This window comes from Callionymus lyra, chromosome 3 (assembly GCF_982586985.1).
Source record: "Callionymus lyra chromosome 3, fCalLyr1.hap1.1, whole genome shotgun sequence".
Taxonomy (NCBI): domain Eukaryota; kingdom Metazoa; phylum Chordata; class Actinopteri; order Syngnathiformes; family Callionymidae; genus Callionymus; species Callionymus lyra.
The window spans coordinates 15,066,060-15,086,018 of record NC_141820.1 but is presented as its reverse complement, the minus strand read 5'-3'; the positions used below and the strand labels follow the sequence as shown (position 1 = coordinate 15,086,018).

The window sequence follows — 19,959 nt, the reverse complement described above, 5'->3', positions numbered from 1 at the left end:
ACATACAAGCTACACAAACTTAAACCAGGACTTTGAATGGTTTTAAAAACTACAAAACAGAACATGTGTGGGTAAAAGAGGACTTATTGTTATCCTACGTTATTAATCCTGTTAATGTTACTGTCCTTGTCGATTGTGTTTGTTTTTTTGTCCTCTTGTGCTGTGGGCAGCAACTCTTTAAAGTGCGCTAATTTGGATCATTTAGATATAATGTTAATATAAATGTATTTCCAGTATATTCACACCATTTCATAGTTTGACTTTCAAACTGTCATTTATCGGGCGTCACGCATTTCATTGGCGTCTGTTTTCTGTGTCCATCAAAGACGGTTTATTTTTCTATTCTTGTGGGGTTTCTTTTGCGTATTTTTATTTTATCTTTATTTACCTGGCAGCGTTTTCTAGCACACATGAAAAGTCCTCCATCGATGACGATCGGTCGATTGAAGTTAAAAGTCAATTCTGCCTCAGAAAGATTTCCCTTCATGCGTGTTTCTTCTTCTCGTCACAGGAAACTCCAAGACCTGGCAGCGGACGCCACAATAGGTGAGTCTTTCTTCTCCATCATGAAAGTGAGATTTACATCTAAAGAGATGAGGAACATCACACAAACGGGACATTATCTGAACCTCCATCTTTATCTAAAGAATTTTCATCATGCGTATGCAGCAGCAGTCACTTTTTTATCAACATATTTCAGGCCATTTTACCCGCTGACCGGGTAATAATGGCTAATGCTCTCATCATGCTTGGACGCTCTACTGGTGATGTTATGGATAACCTGTCACACTGCACAAGATGTTGGCCACTCCTTCGAGAACCTTCGCCCAAATCTTGTATTATCCCTGTCAGTGTCATGTTTGACCTATGTTTCAAGGACATCCAAGTAGTTGCCTGTTTGGGAGTTGATGGATATAGTTTCTGATTACTATAAGCAAATGCTCTGTACACATCCATCCATCCATCGCTTAGTTTGGGTTGTAGTCTGGACTAATAGAGGCCCTGGCTTGCCTCATACTAGAAGAATTTCCCAACTCTTATGGCAGAATACAGTGGTGTTTCCACACTAACCGTTCTATTACCACTCAGTTGTACATGTCTGCATTGTGACCACAAGGGGGTGTCCAAGAGGCATCTTAAAAAGACACTAGAGTCCTCCTTTGGGGGCCCCAGAAAAAAAAGAGGATGCGTCATATCCACAGATATCATTTTAAAAACTTCAGTTCCATGTCTCCACTCTACAGTTAAACCTCAACTTTCAGAAATCATTTGTATTTTTCAAGTTACACATATGTTTCAAAGATTTATTGAAGAATCTGGTCTGGTCTCCAGGCAGCCGATTGGTGGTTAAGTTCAATAATTCTAATCAACAGGTCTTAGCTATATTTTAATGTCATTTACTCATGATATCATACACAAGTTTATACTGAAATCATGATGACATTTTAAGAGATTTGACCTGACCTTTTACAAGATAAATTGATAGAAGTTGATATTATTGTTTGGGTAACTTTTTGTCTGTGATGTTATTTATGTCGTCATTATTGAGGGTGACTTTATTCTAAATCTCCAAAAAAGAGGACGCTAATATGTTGGGTAAATTTTTTAGCAAAATTCTGAGTGTTTTGGACGTTTTTTTCACTCGCATTAAACTCGACCACTTTGAGAAAAAAATGATTGCTTAAAAGTAATATATTGATTTAACTAAAGCATTTTACAACAGAATTATCAGCAGAAAATATATTTTCCTCAACCCTTGTGTTATCTCGGGGTCAAGGTGGCACAAAGGCCCGGAAAAAAACGTGTTTGTGGTATCCCTTGTGTTGTCTCTGGGTCAAGGTGATTGACCTCCACCACTGCATATGTATTCATGGAAGCCATGAGATAACACAAGGGTTAACAAAAAGATGGCCTCTAAAAGTTCTGTATAAATATTTATATATTTTAATCAAAATACAATTTAATATATCACTCGAACAGAAAAACTTTGGTAGTACATTCTTCAACTCCTTATTGTAATGACGAGCAAACTTGGTCAAAAGAGGCCATATTGAAGAAAAAAAACGAAGCTAGAAGTGAAACAATATTTGAGCTTGTGAAAAAACCTTTATGGTGCTTGTAGGCGCAGGAAGAAGGAAAGAACTGAAGACTCAGGATGGTTACTAATGTAGAGTCTCTGGTTGGTCTCTTTCAGAGAAGAACTATGACTATGTATGAGCTCCACAGCCCTTGTATCGTTGGAGTCATGATGTCACAAATATATTCCTTCAACCCGTTCTTTCATATAACGTTGTTGTTCCTCATGTCTACGCTCCAAAGGTACAAATGACACCTTTACCGTCTCTGTGTTGTGTATTTTGTATCATATTGCCGCCTCGAGTCGTTGCTCCTCACTGTGCCTTATCGCTGCCGCCCGCTGAGGGCCCCAACAATGGCTGATTGGTCCCACCTCTCTCCTCCCTCCACCGCTGCCTGCAGGGTGCTAATGGGCCTCGGTGTGATACTTAGTAGTCGAGTTCTGGATGTTTAAGCTGGTCCCGATCACCTGCTGAGCCCATTTTGATTGTTGGTGCGCGTGGAAGCGTGGCCGCTTTTTTTTCTGCGTCTTCAATGGCAAAATGTTTTCTTTAGTAACATGGATGTTTTCATCCAACAGAAGAGGTTCTGCCTTTGAAGGTGTTGCCCTCGAACACAGCTTATCTAACTCACTGGCATATTTCAAACGTTGAGGTTGAGGCTTCTTCTTCAGGATGCAGTAAGTTCCTCTGATGACCATGTTTTCAACTTATTACTTTATAAAGTTGTCACCTGTCTAAAGTCTCGGCGAACGAGAGGTTACGAGAGTGGAATCTATTATGGCTTCACTCCTCCTCCAGCCAGCTGTAATCACACCCCACTTTGTTTATACAAAGAGTCCCTTGGAGGTGGAGACTTCCGGGGTTGAAGACGTACAGTGACAAACCTTGATGTTTGACCAATCACAGCAGAGTGGGTGTGGGTTATATTAAAAAAAAAGATTTAATATCCAGAAAAACGAAAGGGATTTCAGTGGGCGGGACTTAAGATCATTTTCTAAATATTTAAATGAAAATAGAGTTTTTTAAAAACAGACACATACTAATAGTATGTAGAGTACAATAGAGTCCAAGATCTATTTAAGACGTACTTTATCAACATATTAGTTTCAGTTTAAAGATAAACGCATAAAGTTAAGGTGTGGTGTTTTTTTTGGTCTCATCAGCAAAGAATGTTGTATAAAATGTGACATAAAATCTGAGCCTTAATGTGTTGAATGTTGATTTACGGACATGACACTAAACACCATCTCAATTGAAAATGAAAACAAAAGCAAATAAACCCAAGTAAAAGGCGCTAGCTAAACGTGTGCTCAGATGTGTGAGTCTGTGAATTATCAGTTAGATATCGTCCCCATTCGAGATGAAGGTGACTGAACTAATCTGGGATACGTCTTAAAGCTGCCGGCTCGACGTACAGTCGAGATAAAGCCGTAGCGAAGCTGTCGCGCTACAAGCCCAGGCTCGGATGAAAGTCGGCTTTGATCAGAAATCCAAGCCTTGAACATGAAGCTACCGGGCTTAAAGCTCCGGACTTTGGGTCCGTTAAGAAGAGGTCTCTGGGACGGATGTCGAAGCCACACGGCACGGGTGTGATATTTGGCCAGAGGCAGATCTGCGAAAATACGCAGGAAATTGCGTAAAATACCAGCAAAGACATATGTTTGGAGCCCATTAAACAAAGACAAAACACAGAGAAGACGTGTTGGACATTCCAGACATTCTCACTTTCTATTGTGTCACAACATCGGACAACAACTCATGACTGTACGAGAGGAAACTAATGTTGTTTAAAAGTCACACCTATGTGGTCCAATGAGCTTTTAAAGAACCTTGTGGAACAGTCTTAGTTCAGCTGAGTTGGTGCAGCCATCTGGTGGTCTAACTGGTAACAGATCCTGTTCATACCAGTCAAAATCCCCTGTTGAGATGAAGAGGATTGTGTTGACATTCTGGAAGAATAATTACGGGGTAAAATCGAGAGATAGATTGAGGTGTTTCTGGCGGTTCATCGTCCACCCCTGAAGGAAAGGAAAACTGCTTTTAAAAAAACCTTTTAAGTCGATTTTCCGTGGTTTCCCTGTGGACGTACTGTACGCTCCTGATCCCATTAAAAGTTTTATTATGCAAATTGTTTTTAAATCAGAAGCTTTTTCGACAGAAGTCATGACAACCTTTGCTGCGTTCACGAGGAAAAAGGCGTGTGATTAATGCGTAATACGTGGGAGGTAAAAGGAGAAAAAAAAAAGCCATGTCTCCTTCGTGCCTTTTCTTTTCCTGATGAAGGTTTCAGTCATTTGAAGTTTAATAACGAGGGAATGAGTCACTCCTTCAAGCAGAAGTGGAGAGAGAAATGTGGAGAACATGTAATGAATGTGAAGGTTGAATAAGAAAAAAAAAAGATGAGTAACTTCTTGTCCTTGAATCAGTTTGGTAGGACCTGAGGAGGAGTCGGTCCGGAACGGCCGACAGCGACGAACCCGTCAAGACCGGGAGAGAGCCGGTTCTGCTCCTCTGGAGAAGAGGTTGGAGGATCTGGAAAAGGTAATTTAACATTAAAAAAAACACATAGAGATGAATTAAAATTGTCTTAATTTTCCCAATGTTTGCCTGCATTCACTCGCCAAGGAGGTTATTAAATCATTTTATTTCAGTGAAAGTCATATAATGTAATATATAAATATACATATATATATATATAATACTTTTTTCTTTTTTTTGTATTGCCATTTGAGTCTACGGATCTTTTGAAGGATTTTTGCTGAACTGTTAATTTCTATCAATGAGAAAATGTTCATCTTAATTAAGGTATTGAGTAATTTAGACTAGAAAACGTACGTGTGTTGTTAGGGAGCAGTTGAGCCAAAATTAAGATGAAATCGAAGAAAAATAAAATGTTATATGGTTTGAAAAATGTAGAGAAAAATGCCACAAATTATGAATACAATGAAAATAGTTTATATTAGTTGATTTCAGACACATTTTTATTCAGGTTTTTATTGTTAATGTGACACAAATTGGCTCTATTTATTATTTATTATTTGTTATTTATTATGTATTATTTGTTATTTGTTATTTATTATTTATTATTTATTATTTGTTATTTGTTATTTATTATTTATTATTTATTATTTGTTATTTGTTATTTATTATTTATTATTTGTTATTTGTTATTTGTTATTTATTATTTATTATTTATTATTTGTTATTTATTATTTATTTTCAAGAAAACATGCTCAACATTCTAAAAAATAATCTTATTTAACAAAACATTTCATCATGACTTTTTATAGCACAACAGACGCACAAAAACAGTTAATCAGAAAGCAAAAGAGAAAATTAAAGTGCTAATACTACAACATTTAAAGGTTATTTTTAATCATTTGTATTGCTATAATAAACGGGCAAAGAGTCAGATCTGCCAAATTGGCCAAAGATTTACTATAAAAGTATTTTTTTTGTGTCCACTCTTTTTGTCCAAACCAAACAACTGATGATAAATGATTTAAAAACTACATCTAGTATCGAAAACTGCTGACATGTTTTCCTCTCGCTCCTTCTGTCGCCACTGAAACTTGAAAAAGCTTTTTGTCGAACAGATGAACTCGTTCGGATCCATTTTCCTTCCGCCTGCCAGACTCCTGGGTGACTTTTGAAGGGTTTTAAAATAACCACTCAGTGACCCGGGTGACTTCTCTCTCGTGTCGTCTGCATCCCGGTCCTAGAAACAAAAAAAAAATCCCATTTCACACAGTTTAACACGGTGTCAGACATCACTTCCATTACGGCCCAGAGATGTTGCTGTTCTAGCTTACCGGGGGAACAGAAGGCTCGCGAGGGGCAGCGTCTCCGATTCACACGGACGGATCAAAACAAAAGTCCAATCATGAGAGTAAATCTTGACCAGCGTGAGATCAGGTCTTTGAGCCACATCTCAATCCGTGGCTCCTGACCTGGACTTGTTGCTATGGAAATAATGGGAAATGTAAGCGTCCAGGATAGTTTCATGTTCAATTTAAGAATACAGTGAAAAAAAAAATAGGGAAAATAAGAAAAGTTTACCTTAAAGTAATAACATTTATAAAGTTTCCCAGACTCAGTTTCTTGAGCTCAAACATCCAAAGTAGGGGCTGAAAACTTTTGGCCAATTCAGACATTTCTTTTCTGTGCCCGTCCAATTATTAGTTTAAATTAAAGTAAAGGTCAGATATTAAAGTGATACATATCATTGCATCAAATGTTATCATTAATAAAGCTTTTGATTGTGTTGTTAACGTGGAACACAAACTAAAACCACACATATAATTTGGCAACACTGGCCCAAAATTAACTGTAAAACCCAAGAGAAATCAACAAAAAACATGGCATAAATCATTATTTTAAGAAGCCACTTGAGTATATTTTATATTAAGAAAATGTTTTTAAACTCAAGTGCGCTACAAATATCATTTACTTACTTACTTTCTTACTTAATTTCCCTTTAATATATTTAACAAATCCGTCTAGACAACATTATTATTGCAGAGGTTTGCTTCATTTGCGCTTCTGAAAACTAAAAAAATATAAAAACTTAGGTTAGTGAAACACAATACCATTTATTAATTGCATGTTTATAGTGAAAAACAGAATATATCTTGTGTATTTATTATTTTCTTGGTCAGCAGGAATATATTCTACATTTGGATGGTGACTAAGAATAATCTGTAGCACTGGATACTGAACCTTCTCTAGTGGTAAATAAATGATAATAATTATAATTCAATTTCACTTTTTCATGGACATAATCTTGGGCTAGATAGTTTCAGGGGTCAAAGGTTACATGGATCAAAAGGTGCTCAGGGATCCACTGATGGTCTGGCGGTCTTTAAGATCAGTTTTATTTGTGTAATTCATGCAATAAAGCACAGTGAATATCAAGAGTAAACGTCTCCTTCCTGGTCCTTCAGGAGCTGGCCCGGGAGCACCAGGAGAACGGCAGGTTGCTAAAGGCCAACCAGGACAAAGACGACATCATCCAGAAGCTGAAGGAGGAAATTGACTTTTTGAACAGAGTGAGTTTTTAAAGTTTTCTTCGCCTTCAATCTCCAGGGTTTATTTTATCACCTCCTCCAAGGAGTGATCGTCAGTGTTCTTCTGTCTGTGATCGTCAATCACTCACACATGGTCCTGTTTGAGCTGTCGATGATATTCAGGATCTAAAAAACAGCTTGAATTATATTTATTAAAAAACGACTTGGCGCAATTGAATCGTCTTAAAAAAACTGATTTTACAGCTTAACCAAATAACCCAAAGAACAAAGTTTAGTCAAATTACTGGCTTAAAACTTGCCAAAAGCAGCAGAAATTAGTTAAATTGTCTTTATTTAATGTGTATTAAATATTGTAAAAATGTAATTGAATATGGACATGTTTGAATTTTCAAGGGGGTCTTCTGCCCCCCATTTTTACCCCCCTTACATTTAACAAAAGGATCTAAAATACTTGAAATTGTCTTTATTTAATGTGTATTAATTATTGTAGAAATATAATTGAATATGGACATGTTTGGATTTTAATGGAGGTCCCCCCCCGCCCCTACAATGAACAAAAGGAGGTAAAATTAATTATATATAATTAAACCTTAGACGCGTTTGAATTTTCATCAGGGTCTTTTGCCCCCCATTTTTACCCCCCTTACATAAAAAACTAAAGAAGCAAAAATGTTGGAAATGTTCTTTACTTAGTTTGTAATAAATATAGTAGAGATGTAATCAAAATGAAACTTGTTTAGATTTTCAAGGGTGGTCGTCTGCCTCCCACTTTCACCCCCCTCCTGACCTGACCCGACCCCTTAAACAGGTTCAGTAGAGAAAGTGAAACATTCATCGACATTTTTGCTGATTTTCTGAAATAGTTTTTTTCATTAAAATCTCGCTGTGAAACTTCTCAATCAGCCTCAGAACAAAAATATTATTCACCTGAAAATCAGCGGCTGATCATCTGGAGTCTGATCCGTCAATCATCCGCTGATTTGGGTTTGTTATAATCAATCAAAAATACACTCTTTCACTTTTGAAATAAAGTACTCTTTGATTTTTTTTTTAGTTTCTTCAGAAGTTTTCCTAAAGATACTTTTTCTGAGTTTCATCCACACACGACTAGAGCCAGTGTGTGCTTGTCAAACGTGCCCCCTTCGCCCCCTCGCTCCTGCTAAAAGCCGGCAGCGTGCCCCCCTGTTTTCTGGGTCACTGCGGCTGATGGTAGAAAAATCCAGCTCCAATTTTTCCCTTTTTTTTTTTTAAATTGCTCCACCCAGCAGGAGAGACTTTCATATCTGAAATATCCTCTCGTCGCAAGAATCGAACTCACCATGAATCCAACATGAATCTCTGGTTGAAGAACCTCTGGATTAAAAAAAAAAAAAAAGGTCTTCCAGGACGAAGCGATAGCATCGCATGGACAGGAAGCTGCTCAGAAGGACAGTGTTTGATAGCCATCACAGTCGTCCCCTGAGAGAGGGTCCGCCGCAAGGCATGATGGGAGATGAGAGACGATACAGTCCCTTGTACACAACGTCTGAACTGAAGCATTGCTCAACGAGTCAAATTGTATCAGAAATAAATCATAAAAACTTTGAGTAAAATGATCATAATTCATGTTTATTGTGCATGTTTCTGTTGTTTGTTTATTTATTGTTGGCCGAGTCTTGATTTTGATCGTGTTTTCTCGCTCGACTCATCTGGTCTTAAATCTGAAAGCGAGCAGCCGCGACATCATGAAAGCCGTCGAGCGCCTTATCTAGTTTGTCGCACGCGCCTGTGGTGCGGTGTGGCAGCCAGCAGGGGGCGTTTGATGATTTTTTTTTTAAATCTACGATAAAGTTTCTCTTCTCTGTAGTCGCGCGACGCAGACGAAACACTTCGGCTCAAAGTTAGCGACGTATCCGCTTCTGGTGATTGTTGATTTAGTTTTAATCTCGCTAACTCCACGAAGGTCGATCCCATCTGGAGAGAAACTAGGTTTTCTGTTCGTAGAACCGTGATTATGATGCTTTAGAATCACCTGAACACAGTTGAATTCACCTAAACATGCGTCAAGAAAACCTTATGAAGAATCAATGCTTTTTAAAAATCTGTATCTTTAACAAACAAACCAATGGATTTCAACTACAACTGAGTTCACTGAGAGGGGTTTGGACAAAGAGAAAACTGTTTAAGAATGAGTTTCACAGCCTTAATTGACCAAAAAGTGAAACTTTTATTCACATTATTCAAACATGTTTTTATTTTAGAGTTTAGGTTTATTTATTTATAGTGTCCAATGGAAACATTGTTGAATCAGCACTTTCACTTTCCAGTTTCAGCCCATCTTAGTTTACAAGTCAATTACTTTTATTCATCTTATATTGTTTATATTGTATTTTATTATTGTATTTTATTTATTATTTAAATTTATCATATTCATATCTTCATTTTGTATTAATCTATTTTATTTTACTGTATTTCATTAATCCCATTTTGTTTTATACTGTATTTTATTCATATTTATTTATTTTATTGTATTCTATTTAATTATTCTCATTTATTTTATTGTATTTAATTATTCTCATTTATTTGTATCATTTTATAGTATTTAATTTATCTCATTTTATTTTTCTCAATTTAATTATTCTATATTTTTATTTGACTGCATTTTAATTTTCAAAGTAATTTTATATTGTATTTTATCATCTAATTATATTTTATTTTATTATCTAATCATATTTTATTGTATTTTATTATCTAATTATTTTTTATTGTATTTTATTATCTAATTATATTTTATTGTATTTTATTATCTAATTATTTTTTATTGTATTTTATTATCTAATCATATTGTATTGTATTTAATTAATTTCACTTCATTTTATTGTCTTTAATTCATTTTATTTTATTGTATTTAATTCTTCTCATTTTATTGTATTGTATTTTATTCTATTATATTTAATTGAATTATTCAAATGTTATTTTATATTTTACTTCATATTCTTATTTCACATAATTTTATTTTCAAAATAAATTTGAAATTATATTTGATGACCTCATTTTATTTTACAATGTATTTTATCATATTATTTTATTTTATCATATTCATTTGATCTCATTTTATTTTACTGTATTTCATTTTTCCAACTACATTTTTTATTGTATTTTATTATCTGTTATCTGTTTTATTTCTGATTCTTACTTTGTTTCAGAGTCAAACTCTCCAGATGATTTTTAAATAAAACTGTCACAAACACACTTGAGATCAATAAAAAACTGTCAATAACGGCTCAAATCTTAACTCCATGTTCTCTGGTCTCCTTCAACAGGACCTGGACGACCTGGAGGACGAGAACGAGCAGCTGAAGCAGGAGAACAAGACCTTGCTCAAGGTGGTGGGTCAGCTGACGAGGTAGAAGCATCGCACCAGCGACTGGACCAGGATCAGGACCAGGATCAGGACCAGGATCTCCCGCTCTTTGTATTTAATGTAAATGACTTGTATATATACTGTAGGCCTCAAGTTTTCTCGGTCTTTTCTAGATATTTTTCCACCAGATTGAATGTATTTGCTCCTGCAGCACAACCAGCCCTGAAACACATGAAGTCATCGGCCAAAAAAATATCAAAACCTGCCACTTATCCATCCGACACGCTCAACCTTTGATGCTTTATACATTTTATAGAGTATTTTATATATTTCTCTTTCTATCTAATCTAGAGGTTTGTTCTTCAGCTCCTAGAAATATGACTTTTCTTTTCTGTGGCGTCACAGAAAAACCAAATGAACGACGATTGGATCGAACAAAAGAGCCAAAACTGGAGGCGATTTTTAACTCTTGAAATCAAGTTTAACACGTTTGTGTATTTTTCAAAACTTTGAAAGAACTTTTTTTGTATTTCGGACGTATTTTTAAATGAACAATAACAGGGTTTTTTTTAGCAAACATTTCAACAAATTTTCCGCCCCTAGTGTTAATTCTGCGAATCATATCGATTTTTAAAAATTCTGTCGGGATATTTTTGTCTAAAAATGTTGTTTTTGAATTGATTTTTTTCAAAGCTGGAATAATTTTGTGTTATTTTGGATCAATTGTCATTTCCTTTGTGTTTTTTTTTTTTTGTGTGTTTGGGCCGAAAACGATTGATCGGATCAGGAAACCCTTAAAATCCAGTTTCGTCCAATTTTTTTTAATATGAAAAGATCAAATTTTGCGTTTCCTGTAAATAAAGAGCCAAATGGCGCCGGGGAAAAAAAATGGACATCGTTCTTAATTTTTTAACCAAGTTGAGTTTTTCCTTCAAATATTCAAGAAAATTTTTGATTCTTTTTGTTTTTCACCCTTCCTTGTCCCGGCACTCAAGGGTCAAAAGGTCATGGGTGAATAAATCACTAATTCAGCGACAGATCAGTCGAGACACAAAAATGTAATAAAAGTTCCAAAGAAAATTCTCAATTGAATCAGTGGATCCTCAGTCGACTCATCTCTGTTGATGTTTGGAGAGAGAAGGAGAAGAAGGAGAAAAAGGAGGAGAAGAAGGAGAAGAAGGAAGAGAAGAAGGAGAAGAAAGTTAAAATGTTGTTTGCGTCTCTGCATCATTCATGTCCCGATGATTAAGTGTTTAATAAAAGTTGATTATCTCCTCGGTCGCCTTGGCTTGTGTTCATTACATTAATTTGCTGAATCAGTGACGCCTCAGAACCAGAGGGGGTTCAGTCGTCAACCTGCTGCTCCTGCCCTCGCTCAGCTGTCAATCAACCTGCAGCTCTGCTCACTTGACTTTCATTTGATCCTCCTTCTCTTCTTCCTCCCTTCTTTCTTCCCTTCCTAAGCCTTGGGAAATATTTAGACCTTTTCTTTCCAACTCTTCATCATACTCTTGCCTTCGCTCCTCCTTTTCTTTTTTCCTTTTCTTTGCCGTCCTCCCCTTAATGCTCTTTTTTAATTCTTCCTTCTCCTCCCTTTCCTTCTGCTCTCAATCTTCATCTCCCTCTTCTTCCTACTCTCTATCTTCTTCCTCTTACTGCTCTTCTTACTCCTCTATCTACTCCTCCCCATCTTTTTTTTCCCCTGCTTCAGCCCCCTCCCCCCAACTGTTCTCACCTCCAAGCCACCTTTCTCCACCCCAACAAGCCCTACTGCCTCAGCTGCCCAACCCCCCACAGCCACCTCTCTCTGTTACATCGGAACAGGTGAGGAGAGAATTAAGGCGACTGAAGATCAGGAAAGCTGCTGGACCAGATGGACTCAGCCCCAGACTGCTCAGGGATTGTGCTGATCAACTTTGTGAGTTGGTCACACACATCTTCAACCTGAGCCTCAAACTGGAGAAGGTCCCGGTCCAGTGGAAGACCTCCTGTGTGGTTCCGGTTCCCAAGGCGGTACACGCGAAGGAGCCGAGCCACTTCAGACCAGTCGCCCTGACCTCCCATCTGATGAAGACCTTGGAGAGGCTGGTACTCCGCGAGCTACGCACGACGGTGAGCTCTGCGTTGGATCCGCTGCAGTTCGCCTACAGGCCAAAGATGGGGGTGGACGACGCCGTCATCTACCTGCAGCACCGGGCACTGACTCATCTGGAAGCCGCTGGTAGCACTGTGAGAGTCATGTTTTTTGACTTCTCAAGTGCTTTCAACACCATCCAGCCGGCGCTGCTAAGGAAGAAGATGGAGGACGCAGGAGTTGGGACACAGCTGGCAGCATGGACGATGGACTACCTCACCAACAGGCCGCAGTATGTGAGGCTGCAGGACTGCAGGTCTGAGGTGACCATCTGCAGCACCGGGGTGCCTCAAGGGACAGTGCTGTCACCTTTCCTTTTTTCCCTCTACACGGCGGACTTTACCTATGACTCCAGCAGCTGTCACCTCCAGAAGTTTTCTGACGACTCGGCCATTGTGGGCTGCGTGTCTGGGGGGGGCGAGCTGGAGTACAGGTCAGTCATCAAGGACTTTGTTGACTGGTGTGAGAGCAACTACCTCTGCTTAAACACCGGTAAGACAAGGGAGATGGTGATTGACTTCAGGAAAAAGTCCCCACCACATCAACCGGTGAGCATCCAGGGCTCGGACATTGAGCTAGTGGACAGCTTCAAATACCTGGGGGTTCACCTCAACAATAAACTGAACTGGTCCACACACATCAACGCCGTGTATAAGAAGGGCCGAAGTCGCCTCCACCTCCTGGGGAGACTGAGGTCCTTCGGAGTGTGCAGACCACTTTTAAGGACCTTTTATGACTCCGTGGTAGCCTCTGCTATCCACTACGCTGTGGTCTGCTGGGGAGCAGGCAGCACGGACCGGGACAGGAAGAGACTGAACAGGCTGGTCACGAGGGCCGGCTCTGTCCTGGGCCGCTCGCTGGACTCGGTGGAGGAGGTGGGAGAGAGGAGGACACTCTCCAGACCTCCATCAGGGACAACACTCTCCACCCACGGCACCTGACCGTGGAGGAGCTGGCCAGCTCCTTCAGTGGCAGGCTCAGGCACCCCCAGTGTAGGACGGAGCGTTATAGAAGGTCCTTCATCCCAACTGGTGTCAGGATATTTAACTCTCTACTTTAAATATCCTGATGCTAATCCGTAGCGTGTTTTTCTTCTTGTGTGCTTTTTATTTTCTTTTTTTTTCCGTTTTTTATTTCTATTTTATTTTGTTAATAGTGTCAATTTCTAATTTTGTAAATAATTTGTATATTTTTAAGATCGTTTTTATTTTATTTTGTATTATCTCTTGTACTATTTCTTTCTCCTTGCACTTTATTTTCTTCCAACTGCGCTGTTGTGAAAGTGTGTTTCCCCTCTGGGGATGAATAAAGCCTTTCTATTCTATTCTTTATCTTCCTCCTCTTCCTCCTCTTCCTCCTTCTGTTCCCAATCTTCCACCTTCTCTTCCTACTCCTCCTCTTCCTTATCTTCCTCCTCCTCTTCCTCCTTCTCTTCCTTATCTTCCTCCTCCTCTTCCTACTCCTCCTCATCCTTATCTTCCTCAATCTCCTCTTCTTCCTCCTCTTCCTGCTTTCCATTTTCATTTTCCTCTTCATTCTCTTCCTCTTTCTCATCGTACTCCTCTCCATCCTTCCTCATCTTCATCTCCTTTTTCTTTTCTCCAACTTTATTTTCCTCCTATTCATGCCCCTAATCTTCATCCTTCTCCTCCTCCTCTTCTTCCTACTCTCCAAGTTAATTTTCCTCCTCTTCCCGCTCTCAGTCTTCATCCTTCTCTTCCTCTTCTTCCTCCTCTTTCTGCTCTTCAACTTCATCTTCCTCTTCTTCCTACTTTCCATCTTCATTGTACTCCTCTTCCCGCTCTTAATCTTCATCCTCCCTTCTTCCTCCTCTTCCTACTCTCCAACTTTCTTTTCCTCCGCTTCCTGCTATGTCTTTCTTTTCCTCCGCTTCCTGCTCTCTCTCTTTTTTCCTCCGCTTCCTGCTCTTTATGTCTCTTTTCCTCTGCCTCCTGCTCTCTATCTTTCTTTTCCTCCACTTCCTGCTCTCCATATTTATCTTCCTCCTTCCCCTCTTCCCTCTGATCTTCTTCCTCTTCAATCTCTTCATGGTCTTCTTCTTTCAAACATTTTTCTTCCTCAGTAAATATCTGTCCATATTGATCGTCTGCCCGCCTCTGTTCTCTTCTGTTCATACTTTCCATCTTCCTCTTCTTCCTCATTTTATGTGATATTATTATTGTTTTTATCTCCTGACATGAAGCCCTTTTGTTGGTTTTGAAACTTGATTTATTGAACCTTTGTTCAAGTTCTTGATTAAAAAAAACATCATCCAGGTGTGAGTGAAACTGGAGATAAAATAAATCGACACCGTCTGGTCTCGGGTCGATCCGAAAAACGGTTAAAATCTCACAGCTGCTGCTCGAGATACTTGACTCTCTGTAAATCTCGTCCTCCGTCAGCCAAACGACGACGAGAGTTTGATCTTGTTCTGGAAGTTCAACGGTGATATCATCTCTCACACAATCCTCCTCATCATCAGCTCCACAGATCTTCTCCATCACTCTTCTGTGCTCCAGACACAAACCTCTCTTTTGTCAAACCGAGCCGCTCGTGTGACCACCAGGTAAAAAAAAAAAAAAACCCGAAAAAGCATCCGTCTCCAGTGGAGACGACCTTTCACATAAACGTGAGCGAAGCAGAATCCCATAATGTCAGTCCAGCAGCGGCTCCTTCATCAAAGAGAATATTTTCATGCTTAGCTTCATTAGCCGTGAGTCCGTGAGCTGGAATAATAACCAACTTTATCGACAAAATGTCTTTTTTTCCATTATCAATAAAGGTTAATCCAGGCCTGATCAAACTAAAGGTTTTGTTTATTCAAATATTCTCAGCATGAGTGTGTGGCTCTGTACTCAAAAAAACACCACATCCTGGTTTCCGACAGGTTTAATTGGTGCCGGGAAGATTTTGTTCCTTCAAACTGTCAGGAGTGTAGAAATATGACGAGCGTTGATGTGGATCCATATTCATGAGCAGAGGCGGAGGCTAAACACACAACACTTCCAGCTGTCAGAGCTCCAGACAGATTCTTCTCCGGGAATCGTCCAAATAAAGCAACACGGCTTCTCAATTTGAGAGGAACGACGCTGAGCTCGTCGTTTTCATGTTTTACCATAAAAGTGCCTAAAAGTATGATTTGGTTCTCCTCGTTCTTTTACTCTTCCTCATCTTCCTCCTCTCCATCCTTCCTCATCTTCATCTCCTCACCTCCATCTCCTCTTTCTGCTCTCAATCTTCATCCTTCTCCTCCCGCTCGTAATCTTCATCGTTCTCCTCCCCTTCTTCCTCCTCTTCCCGCTCTCCAACTTCATTTTCCTCCTCTTCCTCCTCTCAATCTTCATCGTTCTCCTCCTCTCCTTCCTCCTCCTTTTCTGCTCTCCAACTAGATCTTCCTCCTCTTCCTACTTTCAATCTTCTTTTTCCTCCTCCGGCTCTTAATATTCATCCTTCTCCTCCTCTTCTTCCTCCTCTTTCTGCTCTTCAACTTCATTTTCCTTCTCTTCCCGCTCCTTATCTTCATCCTTCTCCTCCCCTTCTTCCTCCTCTTCCCGCTCTCCAACTTCATTTTCCTCCTCTTCCTCCTCTCAATCTTCATCGTTCTCCTCCTCTCCTTCCTCCTCCTTTTCTGCTCTCCAACTAGATCTTCCTCCTCTTCCTACTTTCAATCTTCTTTTTCCTCCTCCGGCTCTTAATATTCATCCTTCTCCTCCTCTTCTTCCTCCTCTTTCTGCTCTTCAACTTCATTTTCCTTCTCTTCCCGCTCCTTATCTTCATCCTTCTCCTCCCCTTCTTCCTCCTCTTCCCGCTCTCCAACTTCATTTTCCTCCTCTTCCTCCTCTCAATCTTCATCCTTCTCCTCCTCTCCTTGCTCCTCCTTTTTTGCTCTCCAATTTCATCTTCCTCTTCTTCCTACTTTCCATCTTCTTTTTCCTCCTCCCGTTCTTAATCCTCATCCTTCTCCTCCTCTCCTTCCTCCTCTTCCTGCTCTCCAACTTCATTTTCCTCCTCGTTGTCCCCTCGATCTTCATCCTTCTCCTCCTCTCCTTCCTCCTCTTTATCCTCTCCAACTTCATCTTCCTCTTCTTCCTAATTTCCATCTTCTTTTTCTTCCTCCCGCTCATAATCTTCATCCTTCTCCTCCTCTTCTTCCTCCTCTTCTTGCTCTCCAACTTCATTTTCCTTCTCTTCCTGCTCTTAATCTTCATCCTTCTCCTCCTCATCCTCCTCCTCTTTCTGCTCTACAACTTCTTCTTCCTCTTCTTCCTACCCTCCAACTTTCTTTTCCTCCACTTCCTGCTCTCCATGTTATCTTCCTCCTTCCTCTAAAAATATGATTTGATTATTTTCTTTTCATTGCTTCAGGTCTGGAACATTTTTAAATGTGTCAAAATGTATTAAGAAGCATCAACACTTTTTATTAATGTTTTTTGAATAACTTTTGTTTTTTGGCCAAATTCATCTACATCTTTTCACAAATTAACTTACATAAATGAAAAAAGCACCATTTCTAACAACAACCTTAAAAATCTATATACTATTTTAATGTTTAATATTATATACTTATAATATCCATACACCATATGATTTATGTTTTATCATAGTTGCTTTATGGTGTGTATTTCTATAAGATGTGTAAAATAATATATTTCCATTTTTTTTATATTGAATTAACATGCAAATATTCATATTGTTTTTTTCATTTTTGTGTTGCAAATAAATTTCCGGCTTCAAGCTCAAAGAAGAATTCCATCCTGCGAGATGTTGGTGATGACTGAGGACGAGAGGATACAGTCGAACCCAGCAGCTTTTATAGCGCATTTCTGGACAAATTTTCGTTTCAAAACAAATGACAGAAGTTACGACTTTATGTCATGTGGTCTGTAAATTCTGCAACACCAGAGTCAACTACTTGACAATACTACAAATATATCCTTGTTATATATTATATATATGTTGTGTTTCGTGTTTCCATATATGGTCCTGTCATCAGTAGCATCAGAGAGGGAGATACAGTACAAACAATGTCTGTGAACTTCAAAATGTTTATTTGTGGCCATAAAAAATGCATTTAATTATTTTATAGTCAAATAGAAACAGTTTGACAAATGTTTCATTTACTTTAATCATATGCTAATGGTTAGCATTGCTATGTGATCGGCCATAGAAGTTAGCATTGAGCTAGCTTTACTTTTTTGATGATATATTTTGTTAATACGCTTTTATTCTGCTTTCTTTAGTATTAAAGTGAGTAAAATAGAGACATTAAAAAATGAAAACATCTTCTTTGTTTAAACATTTTTTCACTTTCTGCCGAGTGTAGCATTGCTAAAAACACGACAAACACTAAAAGCGGGGAGAGAATTTGATGTATTATTTGTAAATCTCCAATTCAAGTTCACCGACAACGAAAATAAATCCAGTAAACACAACAAAATAGTAAAGAAACAACAATAAAATGACAATTTTAAAGCCAAAAACAAAGCTATAAGTTACAGCACCTGTGACCACGGTAACGTTGTTTTTATAAAGTCGGTCTGCAAAGCTGGAGATATGGCCTCATCCTCGTAGGTTAGTGTTGTTTGTCCACCGGCCTCAAACAGCCATGGGACGGATCTGAACCCGAGCGATACCTCTGCTGCTCCAGGACTCGCCGACTCTGATAGGAAATATTAAAAAAAAAAAAAAAATCTGCTCACACCGTGACCTAGAAAAAAAATGTCACTGTGCCATCTGGGTCTGACGCCTCGTCCCGCGGGCTCATCGCCGGCCCGTCTGTGAACTCTCAGCCTTTCAGCAGCATTCTTGTGTGTCGGTGCAGAAGCTGTGATGACGCCTGCATGGAATCTTCCCTCTGAAGAAAAAGAAAAACAACTCATTCTGGTGGTCGCCACACAAACAAACACACAACGCTCAGATAACGAACGTGTTTTTCTCAGATGGGAAATGGTCATCAGAGCCCCTCCCATTATCTCCCTGGGTTACCATGGCGATGGCATCCAACATTTTTTTACTGATCCATCTTCTTCGAATACAACTGAGATTTCTTGTCTGGTCGCATCCATCATCAGGTCTTTGTGAAAAACACAAACACAACAAAAATGTTCCCCAGTCAGAGCTGGACTCGTCATCATTGGGATTCTGGTTTGTTTGATCCACTTGTTGCTCCGATTTCCTCCCATATTTATGAATTAAAGAGTCGTTACTTGACGAACGGCGTCTGTGAGAAAAACACACGATAGTGAAAAACAGGCATCGATATCGTTGCTTGGCAACCGGTAAAAAAAAATGATGGAGAAAAGACTTCATTCATTATTTGAATTGAAGTGCAATTTCTGAACTCTGAAGGTTAATCACTGTGAAGAAGTGTATACTGTATATTTATATATAGAAAAGAGTGCAATGTACAGAACAGAAGAATATATGTTACCAAGTACTGCAGCTCAGTTAAAAAAAAAGAAAAACTGTAAAACAAATGTGAAAAGATGATGTTATTCTATTGTAATATTGTATGGTAATATCTATCTACCGCATCTATCTATCTATCTATCTATCTATCTATCTATCTATCTATCTATCTATCTATCTATCTATCTATCTATCTATCTATCTATCTATCTATCTATCTATCTATCTATCTATCTATCTATCTATCTATCTATCTATCTATCTATCTATCTATCTATCTATCTATCTATCTATCTATCTATCTATCTATCTATCTATCTATCTATCTATCTATCTATCTATCTATCTATCTATCTATCTATCTATCTATCTATCTATCTATCTATCTATCTATCTATCTATCTATCTATCTATTCCTTCCATCCATCCATCCATCCATCCATCCATCCATCCATCCATCCATCCATCCATCCATCCATCCATCCATCCATCCATCCATCCATCCATCCATCCATCCATCCATCCATCCATCCATCCATCCATCCATCCACCTACCTGTCCGTCCATCCACCCCACCATACGTTCATCCGTTCAACCGTTCATCCGTCCATCATCCATCCATCTGTCTATCCGTCCATGTTAAATATACAAGTGAAAATGATTTGTTTGATGATGGAGGAAAAACACAGAGAAAAAATATATAAATTGAGACTCAAAGAATAAAACAGTATGAAAATCAGAATCATACTTCCTGTTTGGTAGTTTGACTTTTCCCTCATTTAGTGAGTACTCTCTTGAGCAGGACTTTTTCTGAAAACTAAGACGGTTGCCAGAACGTAACCTGTGACCATGCGTTACAGCTCGACCCTTTGACCTTCAATCTCTCCCAAGTTTGAGTTCGAGTTCCTTGTCTTGATCATTGACTATTTCCTTGTATTATTGATGCCATTTCAATGTAATCGTACATGT

The 19,959-nt window shown here is 38.7% G+C and overlaps 1 protein-coding gene across 1 annotated transcript in view; it reads left to right on the top strand.

The window, feature by feature from the left end:
* pawr (PRKC, apoptosis, WT1, regulator) overlaps nt 1-11,725 on the top strand; it is a 60,044-nt gene extending 48,319 nt beyond the window's left edge. The window contains exons 4-7 of the mRNA XM_087786566.1: nt 512-546; nt 4,505-4,619; nt 7,022-7,126; nt 10,408-11,725. Of these exons, the coding sequence (XP_087642692.1) occupies nt 512-546; nt 4,505-4,619; nt 7,022-7,126; nt 10,408-10,494 (342 nt within the window). The 3' untranslated portion in view covers nt 10,495-11,725. The remainder of the gene's footprint in view (nt 1-511; nt 547-4,504; nt 4,620-7,021; nt 7,127-10,407) is intronic.
* The last annotated feature ends 8,234 nt before the right edge of the window (nt 11,726-19,959 follow it).